General features: G+C 37.0%; 1 protein-coding gene across 3 annotated transcripts in view; it reads right to left on the bottom strand.

The window, feature by feature from the left end:
• The window catches only part of LOC128026355 (attractin), a 49,406-nt gene that overhangs the window by 17,067 nt on the left and 17,630 nt on the right, over positions 1-14,709 (bottom strand). For 2 of the 3 annotated variants that reach the window (XM_052613414.1, XM_052613415.1), the window contains exons 11-24: positions 13,307-13,391; positions 11,938-12,158; positions 10,859-10,980; positions 10,596-10,734; positions 9,889-10,070; positions 9,532-9,751; positions 8,117-8,302; positions 7,620-7,868; positions 6,654-6,791; positions 6,466-6,559; positions 6,204-6,256; positions 5,919-6,013; positions 4,743-4,821; positions 4,480-4,637 (exon numbers count right to left, since the gene is read on the bottom strand). In XM_052613414.1, coding sequence (XP_052469374.1) covers positions 4,480-4,637; positions 4,743-4,821; positions 5,919-6,013; positions 6,204-6,256; positions 6,466-6,559; positions 6,654-6,791; positions 7,620-7,868; positions 8,117-8,302; positions 9,532-9,751; positions 9,889-10,070; positions 10,596-10,734; positions 10,859-10,980; positions 11,938-12,158; positions 13,307-13,391 — 2,021 coding nt within the window. Of the gene's footprint in view, positions 1-3,382; positions 4,142-4,479; positions 4,638-4,742; positions 4,822-5,918; positions 6,014-6,203; positions 6,257-6,465; positions 6,560-6,653; positions 6,792-7,619; positions 7,869-8,116; positions 8,303-9,531; positions 9,752-9,888; positions 10,071-10,595; positions 10,735-10,858; positions 10,981-11,937; positions 12,159-13,306; positions 13,392-14,709 lie in introns of those variants that run through there. The other variant, XM_052613416.1, reaches the window with a different exon arrangement.

Here is a 14,709-nt window from a genome sequence, read left to right as displayed (position 1 = left end):
TGATACGGCCTCGCTCAGACGCCACAGCCTCCTCATGTTCAGACGCACAGTCTCAAAGACAAACGGGGCCTGACTCACAGCACTGATACCCACACACCTTCAACATGAAACAATAGCAATCCAACTTATCACTGTCATTCACACATAACAACCTGTGTCTCACACGGCATTCACGCGGTGTGTGTGTGTGTGACGTAAACACTATATATAGCTCGTTAGTCATGATTTAAGGCATAATGATGTGCGTACCCAAACTAAACAAGAGTGCACATTCTACTCAACCTGCCAAGGTAAGCTAAATAGTGTAAATAATGTAGGTTTTATTTTGTGTGATCTGTGGAGGAAGATACAAGTGTACCGCAATCAACACTGACAGAACATGAGCCTGCAGAATCAAACATTTGACTAATAACTCAAGATGAACGGAGGAGTGTGTTATTTCTGAACCACTGTGAAATGCAAAATTCCAAATTTGGATTCTGACGTTTGGGGTCTCATACACTTTTCTGCCCCCATCTGCCATTGTTTGCACAAACAGGCAGTCCCACCCCAAACTCGTGCCATTGGCTGAGGCAGAAGTTGACGTGTCGCACTACTCAAACAAAGAGAGCAATGTTTGGATAGCGTGACACAGCCCTGGTGTTTACACTCCTCATCAAGTCAACCTATGAATTTATGACTCGTCTCTGAATAATACAAGAAGGAATGAGTCCAGTGACATTCATGCACAGAGAAACTCATCACATGAACGCTCCTACTGTACTATACTCCTGTTTAAATTCACATGCGAACATGCTTTCATTCATTGGCCAGAAACTACAGAGGCTGCAGACTCTTTGACCACAGGCAAAAAGAAAACAAGAGGCAGAAACAGAAGGCTGGAACTGTGAACTTTCTGATCTCTCTTATTCCTCTCAGGCTCTTCTCTCAGTCTCTCTCTCTCGAAGAGCCATGTGTTTCAACTTAACATTCCTTCTGACACTCTCAGTCTCAGCCTGCCATCTTTACAGAGCAGGTTTCGAGCGCTGTGTTTTTCTCCAGCCCAAACCCTCTCGTCGTTCTCCTCTAAATGCCTGACAACAGCCCCTCTGTCCTCCAGAGTTACCACGCCGCGACCCATTCACGCTCTGCACATACAACCTCCGTTAGATGAAACGTGGCATCCAAAGGTCAGTTAGAGAAGCGAAAGGCGGACGAGAGAGACAGTAAGGCGTTACCTGTGTGAAATTCACCCCTTCTCCATGAGTGGAGGAGAGAACGTGCTCTAGAATAGTGGACGGAAAATCAAACCCAAACTCTGAGTTTCCGCGTGCTAGCACAGGAGGATAAGTTAGATCACTTTCCAAAGTGAAGGAAGAGAGGAGGGGGAAAGGAAAAGAGGAGGGGAGGAGAAGAAGGGGGGGCTCTGCCAGATCATTTCCAGACCAGACAAAAAAGGCCAAAGACATAAGGAATTACATTTAGTTCAATAAAACTGAACGAAACTTTATAAAACTGAACTGAACTTTTTCAGAAACTATCAAAAATATGCCATTACAAAAAGAAGAAAAACACAATGAAAATGAAAAAAAAAATAATAAGAAAGTTGCACAAATGTAACAGGCTCTTCAAATATGCTTCATTTTTGTAAATATTTTTCAAAGATTCGTTTTCGCCGATCGTGGATTCTGAATGCATTGCCACAGAGATCAAACCTCTCGTGGGGGAGGGGTAGAGTGAATTGAGTTTGCAAAAACATGGGTGGAGTGTTTTTAGTCATTGTGATTTATTGACTATTACCTGTCTTTATTATATAACCTGTCTATATTATATAATAAAACTGTATTATATACTTAAACGTGTTAAAAGTGACATACTGTAACATTCTGTGGGTGCTGGTGGGTGGAGGATTAGTGGTGCCACTGGACTGTTTTGTGATGGAGCATCAGTGATGATGCAGGAGTGCAGAGGGGACCTTTTTTTTTTTTTTGAGAGAGCTGCATTTTCATTCTTTATTTTTGTTAGTGCTGCCTTTGCATTTTTTTTATATTTATTCTTGTCTCTTAATTTTTTTAATAGACCCAGGTAACTGGCTGATGGTTCACTGGAATGCTGACTTGCTGCTGACTGACTGAGTAGTGTCACCTGTCCCTGTCTCTCCTCTCTAGCCATGTCCTCTGTTTCTTCACTGTCACTTTCCCTTCTCTGAGTGTCCACATTCTTTTTTTCCTCAAACTTTGTAATTGATAGAGGCAGAATACATGGTATTGCTAATTTTTTAAAAAATATATAAATATTGAAAATATCACATCACTTCAAAATGACAAATATGACTTCAGCTAGTACGAGTTTGTACTTATTATATATGTATCACCTGAAATAGCATAGCTGTAATCAGCAGCCATTTGCTGTATGTTTACAGGTCTAGGGGTGCATCGTGGAGCAGGGCCCTCCTCTTTTTGACCACAGGATGATGTACAAAGATTGTGGGAATAGCATCTGGTCTCAGCCTACTATTTAATTTGAGTATGTGAGCATGCTTATATAGGAGTATGCTTAAGTTGTTTTAAACCTGAATATATTGTGTACATGAATAAGTATTGTAAGAATTATACTAGATATAATAGATATGTTATCTATAATACATAATTATATTACTATATTTAATTGTAAGAATTATAAACAGTAAGCTTCATTTTACATTTCTTTAACATGCTAATTACTGCTTCTAACAGTTAATTGATCCATAGTGCTGCGCGAGCTGAAAATCACCCGTCACCAGCCTGTCTCTGTACTACCTGAAAGTCATCAATATAACATTAGTTAATGTGAGATCCGTGAAAAAAAGAACAATATGTAACGTAAAAAGGCAACCGCAACCCGTGTTTATACAATTTAACGTTAGCCTGAAATAAGTCGTTTTTAAAATAATGGTAATTGAACACTAATTCTCAAAAATTACCTGATTTGATATTTTAAAAACAACATCGCTGTAACTACATACTCATGCTACATATACATGTTGGTGTGTTGTATAAATATATAAAATAAACGCATTTATTGACTCCTTATTACCAGAAATCGCAGTTCTGCCACTCTACTCTTATCAGTTTGAATGGCTGCTAACGCACTTCCTGGAACTATTTGAAGTCGACACGAATCAAGTGACAACCAAACATTTCGAACTTCCGTTGTCGCAACTCTCTATCTATATGGCTCTGAGTGGCACGCATACTGGAAAGCTCTCGCATTGATTTGTATTACTAAATATGTAAATAATATTTGACCTCCGATCATCTCATTCTGTAAAGATGAGCTCTTGTCCTTCAAGGCAGCTTGAATCAAGCTTGTGTTACCTGAAAGCTCATCTTTACTGAGACGATCGAAGGTCAAATATTAAAGGTTTATTTCTTTTTCTTTTTTATTAATGCAGAGGAAAAAAAACATACAAAAGTGTAAACATACATCACATAATATCAACCACAAAAAAAAAAAAAAAAAAAAAAAAACAATAAAGAATAAAATAGAACTTTGTGTAAAAATTCTAGCAAATTCTAACAGTCCTTATAGCTTTCTTATTAGTAGATACTGAGATTACATTCAAATAGTTTTCCATTTATTTTAGGAAAACAGAGAAGACAGGTTTTCAGTTGGAGAATTTGCATTTGTGAATGTGAAATTTGTTTAGGAAAAAAAATTAATTAATAACAAAACTGATATTTTCGTTTGTGGGGTCAGAGTTATAATACCCAAATATAATGTTTTTCATATGTACTGAGAAGCCTGGCAAAATCGTATACTTGACAAACACACCAATGTTATCCCAAAGTTTCTAAGTGTAGTGACATGACCAAAATAAGTGTACAGTTTCTACAGAACTCGAACAAAAAGAGCTTGTAAGATCAATGTCAGATATAAATCTTTGTATACACTTCTTTACAGGGTAGAACTTGTGTATGAGCTTAATATAAATTTCTTTCACTTTGTCTGGTAGAGACCTTATTAAATCACCGTGAGAGCTTTCAATATGCGCACCACTGAGTGACATCTGTACTTCCCGGTCAGAGAGCACCTGTCCATCAAAAGCTCACTATCCAATCAGAGTAGATCACTGTTAACCCCGCCCCCATGAGAGGTTTGTGTCAACACTCCAAACGGAAAACTGTGAAGCAAAAGCGAAATCTGTGGCAATGCATTCAGAATCCACGATCAGCGAAAACGAATCTTTGAAAAACATTAACAAAGAATGAAGCATATTTGAAGACCCTGTTAAATTTGTGCGACTGAGTTAATTTTTTTTTTGTAATGGCATATGTTTGATAGTTTCTGAAAAAGTTACGTTACGTTACAGTTTTATAAAGTTACGTTCATTATTATTGAACTAAATGTAATTCCATAAAGACATATGATGAATAATAAAAGGACACGGCCTGTGTGAATATACAGACTGTACAGACACACACAGCTGTGTAGACTCAATAATATGCAGACTCCTCTCACCTGGATTTTGACTGGCCAGGTGAAGTTGCTGACATACACGTAGAAGGTAATGTTGGCATTGCTACGGAAATCGAACTTCTCGTTGGAGAAACTGTCTTTGAACTCCTTTATGTTGCTGCGGGAGACTATAGGGATTTCCTCCCCAGCTTGAGTCCCAGCTGCTCAGAAAGGAAGAAATGCAGGGTTACAGGAAGGAAGAGTGAGTTTAACATTTATGACGTGCTTACTATATATGTGTAACACAAGATTTCTGGGATCCATACCTGCAAAGCTGGTAGCCCATGTGATGTTGAGGTTAAAGTTTTTTGAGGCATTAATAAACATGTCCAGGTCTCGATTTTGCTGAAAGAGAAATACAAAAAAAAAACACAAAAAAAAAAACACAACAACATTCAGATAAAACAAGACAAAATATGAAAGAATTAAAGAAAAATATACACCCTCTAAAATGTAGCCCTAAATTTTTTTTTACAAGCTATGAAGACATACTGCTGTACCGTTTATACCATTGCATATCAGCAGTATGATTCACAGCATGATCCACAAATTGAAGCATATCTATGTCTTCTGTTTGAGTGTCACCTCAAGAATTGTTTTTTTTTTTTTTTTTAATCAAATAAAAGTCATAAGTCATTAAATTTAAAGTCATATTATATATATATATAAAAAAGAGACATCCCTGCTTGCGTATGTAATGTTTACAAATATTTTGATGGTAAATTTCCTAAAAAATATAACTACACTATCATTCAAATGTTTGGAGTCTAATTTTTTTTTTTCAATTGTTTATAAAAGTCTCTTATGTTGACCAAGGCTACATTTATTATACCAAAAACACATTGGAAAAGTAAAACTGTAAAATAGTATTACAATGTAATTTAAAATAACTTTTCTTTTTTTAATATATTTTCTATTTTAAACATTTATATAATTTATTCCTGTGATGGCAAAGCTGAATTTTCATCAGCACTTACTCCAGTCTCCAAATTTTTGTTAATATTTTTGTGGAAACATTGATAAATGTTTTTGACCCATACAATGTATTGTTGGCTATTGCTACAGAGATACCCCAGCGACTTAAGACTGGTTTTGTGGTCCAGAATCACACATATACATAAACATATATACAGTTCTGATGTATTGCCTTTCTGCTCAATTTTAACTTAATAATGCACCCTTGGTGAACCCCCTTGATGCTGTATTGTTTCCTCTGTTCAACAGTGAAGTGCTGAATAAACGTATGGAAAAAATACTTGATTGATGACATGAACATCAGATGTCCAAATGCACGTCAATCAAATTAGTTCACTGTTTGTTGTGTTTGCAAATGAAGGTAGATGTCAGCCTTGATTTACTGACACCTAGTTGACCATGACTGTACAAGAGAAAATAAAAAAACAGTACTTTCTGAACAGTAAAGTCTTTCCAGCATACCGTACCTCATCTGGAGTTGCCACAAAGTTGATGGCAGTGTAGTAGCGGTCGTCCTCCTGAGACAAACTGAAGGTAAACTGGTAATCTATCAGCAGAGTGTCTGTGCGTCACAGATAAAGATACAGTTGTGTGTAAGGAAAAGGATAGAAGATCATATTGAAAGTATTACACTCTATTTGTGGTTTCTATCTGATTTAGTCCGATAAGGACAAATTGAGTAGTTCTGAAAATGACTCAATGACTCCAATAGCCAGGATGTGAACAGCCATCAGCTGCACTGACACACTCACAATAACACGTCCCCTTCAGAGGGTTGCCCTGGTAACGGTTCTCTACCTCACACCTGAGGGACCGAATCAAACAGAAGCAGACAGTGAGAACGAGCAGAATTAGAAAGAACAGAGTTTGATATAGACAAGACAACGGTAAGCTATGCGTCGTACATTTGCCAAATGACTTCTAATGGCAGAGTGGAGAAAACCTCCTGTTACTGAGGCAGAAAGAGTGTGTGTGTGTGTGTGTGTGTGTGTGTGTGTGTGCGCGTGCACTTACAAATGGCAGCGGTCTCCTTTGATGCCCTTGGTGGTACAGAAGCATTTGCCATTGTTGGAGTTACACATGCTGGCATGGCCGTTGCACTTACAAGCTGCAAATGACCAACACACACATACAGTTAAGATTCTTTCAAACTGGCAACAAAAGCCAACTGTATTTTGGCCTGGGCTTGTGTTTCAACTTACGCTGACAGCTGCCCCCGTTGGTGGGATCGCCATAGTAACCGGAGATGCAGCTCTCGCACTGTTTGCCCGTGGTGAGGTCCTCGCATCTCTCACACACGCTCGCATTGACACAAGAGCTGTGTCCGTTACACTGGCACGCTGCGGGAGAGAGGAACATGATCAACATTATCTGAAGTCAAGCTGAGATAAAAGCAGCTTTTTCAGTTATTTACTGCTTCTGTATACAGTGGGTATAGAAAATAATCACTCAGTTTAAAATATTCACATATTGTTGCTTTGCAGACTGAAATGAAGATGGACACAGTGTGTTTTACACCTAATTGGGTTTAAAAAAATATATTTTCTATACTCACTGTACATTGTAATAATACAATTTTCTCTAAAATGTATTAAAAAGGTTATTTCAACAATCACAATATTTAAATATTATTATTTAAGAATTGAATGATCAAGGCATGTTTTCCAGTTGTTGTTGTTTTTTTTGTTTTTTTTTTAATCCAATTATATTTAATCATTTTAATTCATATCATCTTAAAAATTTTAGTAGAAGACATATAATATCATTTGTGAGGGTCTATAAGATTTATTTTTATGTTTATGAAAGAAGGCTGCATTTATTTAATCAAAAATACAGCAAAAACATTCATATTGTGAAACATCATTCCAATTTTGAAATAGTTTATTTCTATTTAATATATTTTAAAATGTATTATATTCCTGGGATGGCATAACTCCACTTTAGAAATGATTCTAAAATGCTGCAATTTTAGTATTACCAATGTTGAAAACACCAAAAAAAAAAAGCACTGCAATATTCACAATGTTGCTTAATTTTAAACACGTTTAAGTATATAAGCATCGAGAGACATTTTGTTATCCAATTCAATTAAGCGTCACAATATTCATTCATACTCATCATAAACTCAACCAGTATAGAACAACTTTCAGAAGTCACTTGAGTCTTACCTGGGCACTGGATAAAGGACCAGTTGTAGCTGCCCTCAATTGGGCACAAGCTCACGTTCAGCATTGGCTGAGGTGCGGGAATGAGGGAGGGGCCTGAAGAGGAAGGGGCGTGGAACAGTGTTTGAATCGGACCGCGGTAAGAGCCCTCAATACACTGGCCCCGTCCTGTATTGCTGGGATCAGTGCACCACCCACAGCCAGGCTGGTCCAAACAGTGACCACAGGTCTTGTAGCCAGAACAATTCTCCGCTACAATACAAAAAACACCCCCGTTTATCAAATGGATCATGCAGAGCAACCACCTCAAAGTGAACCCTTGACAGTGAAGTTATTATTAGTATATTCATCTCAATTGATTTTATGTCAGTTGTAAAGGCTGCTTTGTCTGCTACAAGTCAATACACAGAAGAGATGCAAATGTTCAATCTTCGATTTACAAAGAGAAAACAAGACACAGGCTGCCAGGCATGAATCTGTTAACCGAGAGTCAGACGTACGTGGGCAGCTGTTCATGGTGTACCACTCCATGCACTGGCCGTAGGGGAAGGACGCCACATAAGCATTGGAGTCCACACACTGCCTCATGTTACTGCACCACATGCACTCGGAGCTCCCGCTGGTGCACTCACTACAGGAAGAGCGCAGGGCACAGGGCGTCCGGCACTGCTTCACACTGTGGTTCGCTGCAGGAATGAGAGAGGCAGAGAGAAAAAAAAGCCACAAGAGTGGAGTCCTTTAAAGATTCTCATAATTTGATAAGCAATAGAAAATATGGTTCAACTGCCTTAATAAAAAGAAAAAAACGGGGGTTATAACAGGTTAAAAGGACTGATAACATACATACATACATACACACATATACATATATATATATATATATATATATATACATATACATACATATATATATATATATATATATAGTGATATATTATTACAATTTAAAATAATTGTTTTTACATTTATTATACTTTAAATTATTTATTTCTGTGATGCAAAGCTGAATTTTTAGGATCATTATCACATGATCCTTTAGAAATCATTCTAATATGATGATTCATTATCAACAGTTCTGCTGCTTAATATTTTTTTCTGAACATGTGATACTTTTTTAGGATACTTTGATGAATAATAATAATTAAAAAAAAGAAGCTATGTTTTTAAAAAATAAATATTTTGTAATAACAATATTCACTACTGGTCAGTAATTTGGGGTCAGTAATTTTTTTTCTTTCTTTTATAAAAAATAAAATCAATACTTTTATTCAGCAAGGATGTGTTAAATTGATAAAATGTGATAGTAAAGAAAATATATTATTAGAATATATATTATTCGAAAAAAATTTTTTAATAAATGCAGTTCTTTTTAACCTTTTATTCATCAAATATATTAGACAGCAGAACTGTTTCCAACATTCATAATCATAATCAAATCAGAATATTAGAATGATTTCTAAATGTGATCATGTGATCGACTGGATGCTATATGTGACACTGAAGGCTGGAGTAATGATGCTGAAAATTCAGCTTTGCATCACAGGAATAATTTTTTTTTTTTTTAAAGTATATTCAAATAGAAAACTATTATTTTAAGTTGTAATAATATTTCACAATATTACAGTTTTTTCTGTATTTTTGATCAAATAAATGCAGGCTTGATGAGCAGAAGAATCTTCTTTCAAAAACATTAAAAATAGTAATGTTTCCAAACTTTTGGTCTGTTCTATATATATATATATATATATATATATATATATATATATATATATATATATATATATATATATATATATATAAAAAACAGGAATTTATATAATATACCGTAATATAATATTTTTGAAATAAGACAAGTGAGCACTAGTTAATGCTCTGTGTATGTGTGTGTGTGTGTGTTCATGTGCATCTTTCCTACTTGGTCGTTCACACAGACTCCCATTCACAGAGTTGACGCAGGTCGCCGCCTTTAGTCCGTTAAAAGTGGGCTCAGCCAGGTACCCACAAAAACCAGCGTCGCTGGGCTCGCCCGGCAGCCACTGCAGCGTGGAGTTGGTGAAGGGGGACATGTCCTCCCAGCACCAGTAAGAGACATTGATCTTCCTCAGACCCACCCACGGAGTGATCACTGCTTTAGACTGAAGCACACAAAACAAGTCACATTCAATTCAGTTTAATGTGTGAAGAGTTTTACAAAAACTAGTGCCTCACACCCCCCCAGGTGATAAAGTCGTGAAATCACCACATGTCATAAGGAAAAAAGACGCAGTCTCACTTGCAATGATCTGTTATGCATCTCTTTGAGGACGAACTGGACTTTCTTCTGCGTGGTGAGGGATGCCAGCACCGCCTGGTGACTGCGGCACGCCAGTTTAGCGTTGTCATACGAGTCCTTGGCTGTGATCAGCTTCAGACACGAGTTCCCCACCAGGTGCCAACTCTCCCCACAGATATTCCCTAAAACACAAGCGGATCCAGATTAACATATGACAAACATGGCAGTTGTGACATTGAGTTTTAATGATGAACTAAGGCCTTTGAAATAACAAAATAATAATAATAGTGATATTATTATTATTATTATTGATGGACAGACGATTTGAAATAATTAATAACATTACTACACCATGCTGTCCCAACAATACATTTAATTCATCTTTTAAATCATGTTTTGCTAATGCTTTTGTAACAGATTATAAATAATATAATATGATAAAATAGAAAGAATATTAAATAATACAATTGATATTACTATTATATATGATGGCCTTTTACAAAAATGACTTATAAATAAACAAAACAATTAATAACACAACATTAATAGTGATATTATCCCAATAATATTATATATTTTATACTTTCATTCAAAAAAATGTGTTATCCTGCAATTGTTTTTGCAATGGACTAGCACTAACACATTATTTACATATGACCTTGCTCTTGAACTTCCTGTAAGATTTGAAGGTCAAAAGTCCTCATTACCTGGGAGGGTGGTGCACTCTTGATTTCTCGTCTCCCATTGGCAGTTCTGATCGGTGGCACAACTTTTACAGCTGGTCTTCTTGCTGCACACAAAGGATGGGTTATCCTTTGGACACGCCTCATACTCCATTATCCCACCCTGCAGAACGGCAGACAGATTGGACACGTAAGAACAAAGTCCCAGTATCGCAAATTCATAAACTGAAATGTGTTCTTCCACACACTTTTCTTTAAGTCATGGTGTGTTAAATGTTGAGTCTTACCGGGGAACTGGTGCAGTTACTATGACCAGACACACAGACCGTAGCGCACCACTGGCAGCTGTTCGTGTTTGCTGTGCAGCTGTAGCAGTCTGAATATTGGTCACACTTTTCACCATCTGCATCTGGAAAGCACACACATAAATTACTGCATACAACTGTGCATTCAGTGATGCCACGCTCTGGAACAAAAGTTAAGCATACAGATAAATCTGTTGTAAGCAACTGCATTTATTAACATCTATTCAGACAGGACTAGTTCTTCCTAGTTCTTAATGTTTTGCAGATGTACAGTTCTGATTTGGATTCGAATTAAGTTGAGAATCACAATTTCAGTAAAAAAGAAAAACTAGAGCAAATTACCCATAATTTCTCATGCACTAGTATCCCATGAGGCATTAAAAAAAAAACTTCACATCAATAAGGAGAGCCAGCAGCCGGTGCAATAAACCCCTTTAAGTTAAGAAAACCCTCAGCGATAATTCATCACTCTTAGTGATAAATTCATAGCTACAACTAAAAGATTTCCCGGCCTATGACAGGCTGCATATTTGATCAAAGCTACAATGATATTAAAACCGCAACAGTGTGAAATATTACAGTTGAAAATAACCAATGTTTTCTATTTTCAAATGTAATTTATTCCGGTGATAGCACAGCTGAATTTTCAGCATCATTACTCCAGTCTTCAGTGTCACATGATTCTTCAGAAATCAGTCTGATTTGGTGATGATGATGTTGAAAATACTGGTACTACATGACATTTTTTGTGCAAATTATGTTTTTTTATTTTTTTTATTTTTAGAAAGTTGTTCTGAAATTTATTTGAAATAGAAATCTTTTATATCATTATAAATGTATTTACTATCTCTTTTGATCAATTTAATATGTTCTTGCCAAATAAAAAATACCTATTTCTTTAATAAAAATAAATAAAAATCAGCAAAATCCAGATATCTTATCTATATTGCCAAATAAAATGTAATAATTGTAACTTTTTCAACTGTTTTAAAATCGAATCCTGTCTGAATAGTTCAAAAGAGACACAGGAAGCAGACGTCCTCTTTGTTCCCGTCACTTACACCCTCTGGGACTGCAGGTGCTTCTCAAGCTCTCCGTGTCATGGGCTGCCGCTGCGTCCCAGGACATACAGGTGGAGGTAGAGGAGTTCCACACACACTTCACACCGGGCACAGCTGTCACACACTCCAGCCGCTCTGAGAAAGCGTCACAGCTCGCAGGGGTGAACCTCAGCACATCGCTGAGCATCAGACTGTTAAAGCCTCCATACACGTACATCACCCTGACACACACACACACACAGAAAGAGACGGAGTTAACCTCGAGTATCTCTGAAGGAACAAGAGAGGTATGAAGGGTGAGGAGGAAGAGGGCAGTGTGAATAAGGAAGAATGAATAAAGCGTGCGAGACTGACAAGTCAAACAGCGAAAGCAGTGTTGTGCCACAGCTCCCCAAAGAGGGGTCACTCAGGGGTCACACCGGCACTGACAATGACGCGGGGAATTATGAGCAAGAATACAAAGCTCACATCAAAATCTCACAAGAAAGAGTCTTCTAGACCGTCTTGTGTGAGAGTGTGTGACTGTGTGGATGAGTGCGGTTACAAGACTCATGTTTGTTCAGCTGGCAATCTGAAGCACTAATGAGATATGTTATTTATGGATAATGATTCTGCTTCATGACTTCATCTGACTAATCCGTATGAAGGAGATTACAGGCAGATTTAAATAGACTTCATATTTACTGCATCACCATTCAAATGCCACAGAAATAGAAACACTTTTAAAGAGGAACATTCAGGACTCAAATACAACAGGAAATCATTTTGACTCCGTATATGTAACAAATTAAACAGCATGTTTAAATGGCAAGTTTGACAGCACAAATATGATGCTCTTATTTTGTTAAATAACTTTAATGAATTACTCATGATTAGCATTTGAGTTGGTTTGGTTTCTAGGTAAGATAATGGTTTCTTGGATATGTGATATGGAAATGCAACCTGGCTGTGTTCCTTCCTAGTGATTTTGTATGAAACATGGTTTCCCATAATACAGTACTGGCTTACATGGTCATGATAAGAATATAAGGACAGTAATAACTGATTCGGTCTAAAAAAAATATTCTGACACACTTGTCCCAAACTGAACACAAAGTGTCATGAGTTTAATTTGGGAAGAAATTCAATTAAAAAGTGTATAGCTGTTAGGTTAAGCTAATGTATATTAATGCCACATAGACTTCAGCTGTTTTTAGAAATTGAGGGATGTGTTTAATTTCAGTGGTATTCAACAGCATGGCACAAATGTAGACACTACCATTTTAAAGTTTGGAGTAACATTTTTTTTAAATGCTTTAGAGAAAAGTATCTTAAGCTCACCAAGGCCGCATTTATTTGATCAAAAATACAGTAAGAAATGACCCATTACCCATCATGATACACAGCCGAGTGTCCAAAACGGTTGACGTCGTGGTGAAGATCTGGTTTGGGTAGTGCAATCCACTCATCACAAGCTAGAAAAGAGAAAATGGTAGACAAAGTGAATCTCAGCCAGTGCTGCCAGAATAGGTTTAGAGACATCACTATAGAGAAGAGCTCATGAATATTAATTAACTAAGACTAATCGTTGCTACACTCATAATCTCCACTCACATTACCCAATTAATATCTGTAAGTGCAACCTACACATAAACTGATGAGATGTGTAGATGTGTTACTTATTGTCTAAGAATAAATAACACTGTAATACTACACAATACGGGTGTACCCAGTTCCCTGCATCTTTCTCACCATGGTTTCGTAAGATAAGCTGTTTGCATTTTCTAAATTGGCCGTCAATACAGATTCATCTCTTTCTTTAGATGTTAATAATGAAGAGTTATTAGCTAATATAACAAGAGTAAGAGAAGCATGAAGAGAAATGCAGTACAGTATGTGTGACAAGGCACTGCCCCCTGCTGGCAAACTTTGACCAATCGAATTCAGCATCCTGCTGTGGGTCAGTAGAAATGGGTTCAGTTCTTAAGGACAGAGCAATTACCCTCACGCCCGAGAAAGGCCACTACTTAATTACAGATTACCACAGCGCTAGCCTGAATCTCAAGAGAGAAGTTGGCAAGGGAAGAACAAGAGGAAGACATTTTTAAGTGGAGTGAAATATATTGATGAATAAGCAAATGGAGTCAGTCCACTTCTGATATGTTTGAAGCTTCCTGTGTGTTATACAGGCAATAAAAACTCCTCAAAAGACGCTCAAAAGTTCAACCCACACATCATATTCTCACACTGAAGAGCCGCCGTATTCAAGTACTTGTAGTGCATCTATTCTGACATCATAGCATCCCTCATTATCTAAATGAAAAGCAGGATAATACCACCAGACAGGCATGTCTCCGATCCCTGGAGATTACAAAACTCAAAAGTGTCACTCATAAAATAATGACTTCAAGATCGCGCATCCTTCTGCGAGAAGCCCCCCTGATGAGTGTATTTCGGTCTCTAATGGCTTGCTGCGACACGCACAGAAATCCAATTACGGTTTCTGTGTGAGTGTCTCTTCTGCTGCTCAATATTGTGAAAGACAGAGAAATTATACACTAATAAAGCCAGACGAGAGAGGATGCAGTAAGTGAGCGATTTAAAATATAAAAAGTTCTTAAAGGGAGGCGAATGACAGTTTAATAAAAATCTCACTTCATAATCATTGAATATAGTTATTTGGCTGTAGAGTGAACTACATTCTTTACGTCTAATTTGAAAAACTTGTTGGATGCAATATAAAAGTTTTAGAAATGCATACGTTTAAAAGGCCTGTTCATGCTAAGAAGTAGG

This window comes from Carassius gibelio, chromosome A13 (assembly GCF_023724105.1).
Source record: "Carassius gibelio isolate Cgi1373 ecotype wild population from Czech Republic chromosome A13, carGib1.2-hapl.c, whole genome shotgun sequence".
Lineage (NCBI taxonomy): Eukaryota > Metazoa > Chordata > Actinopteri > Cypriniformes > Cyprinidae > Carassius > Carassius gibelio.
The sequence above is the reverse complement of the archived record's forward strand: the minus strand, read 5'-3'. Positions and strand labels throughout refer to the sequence as shown.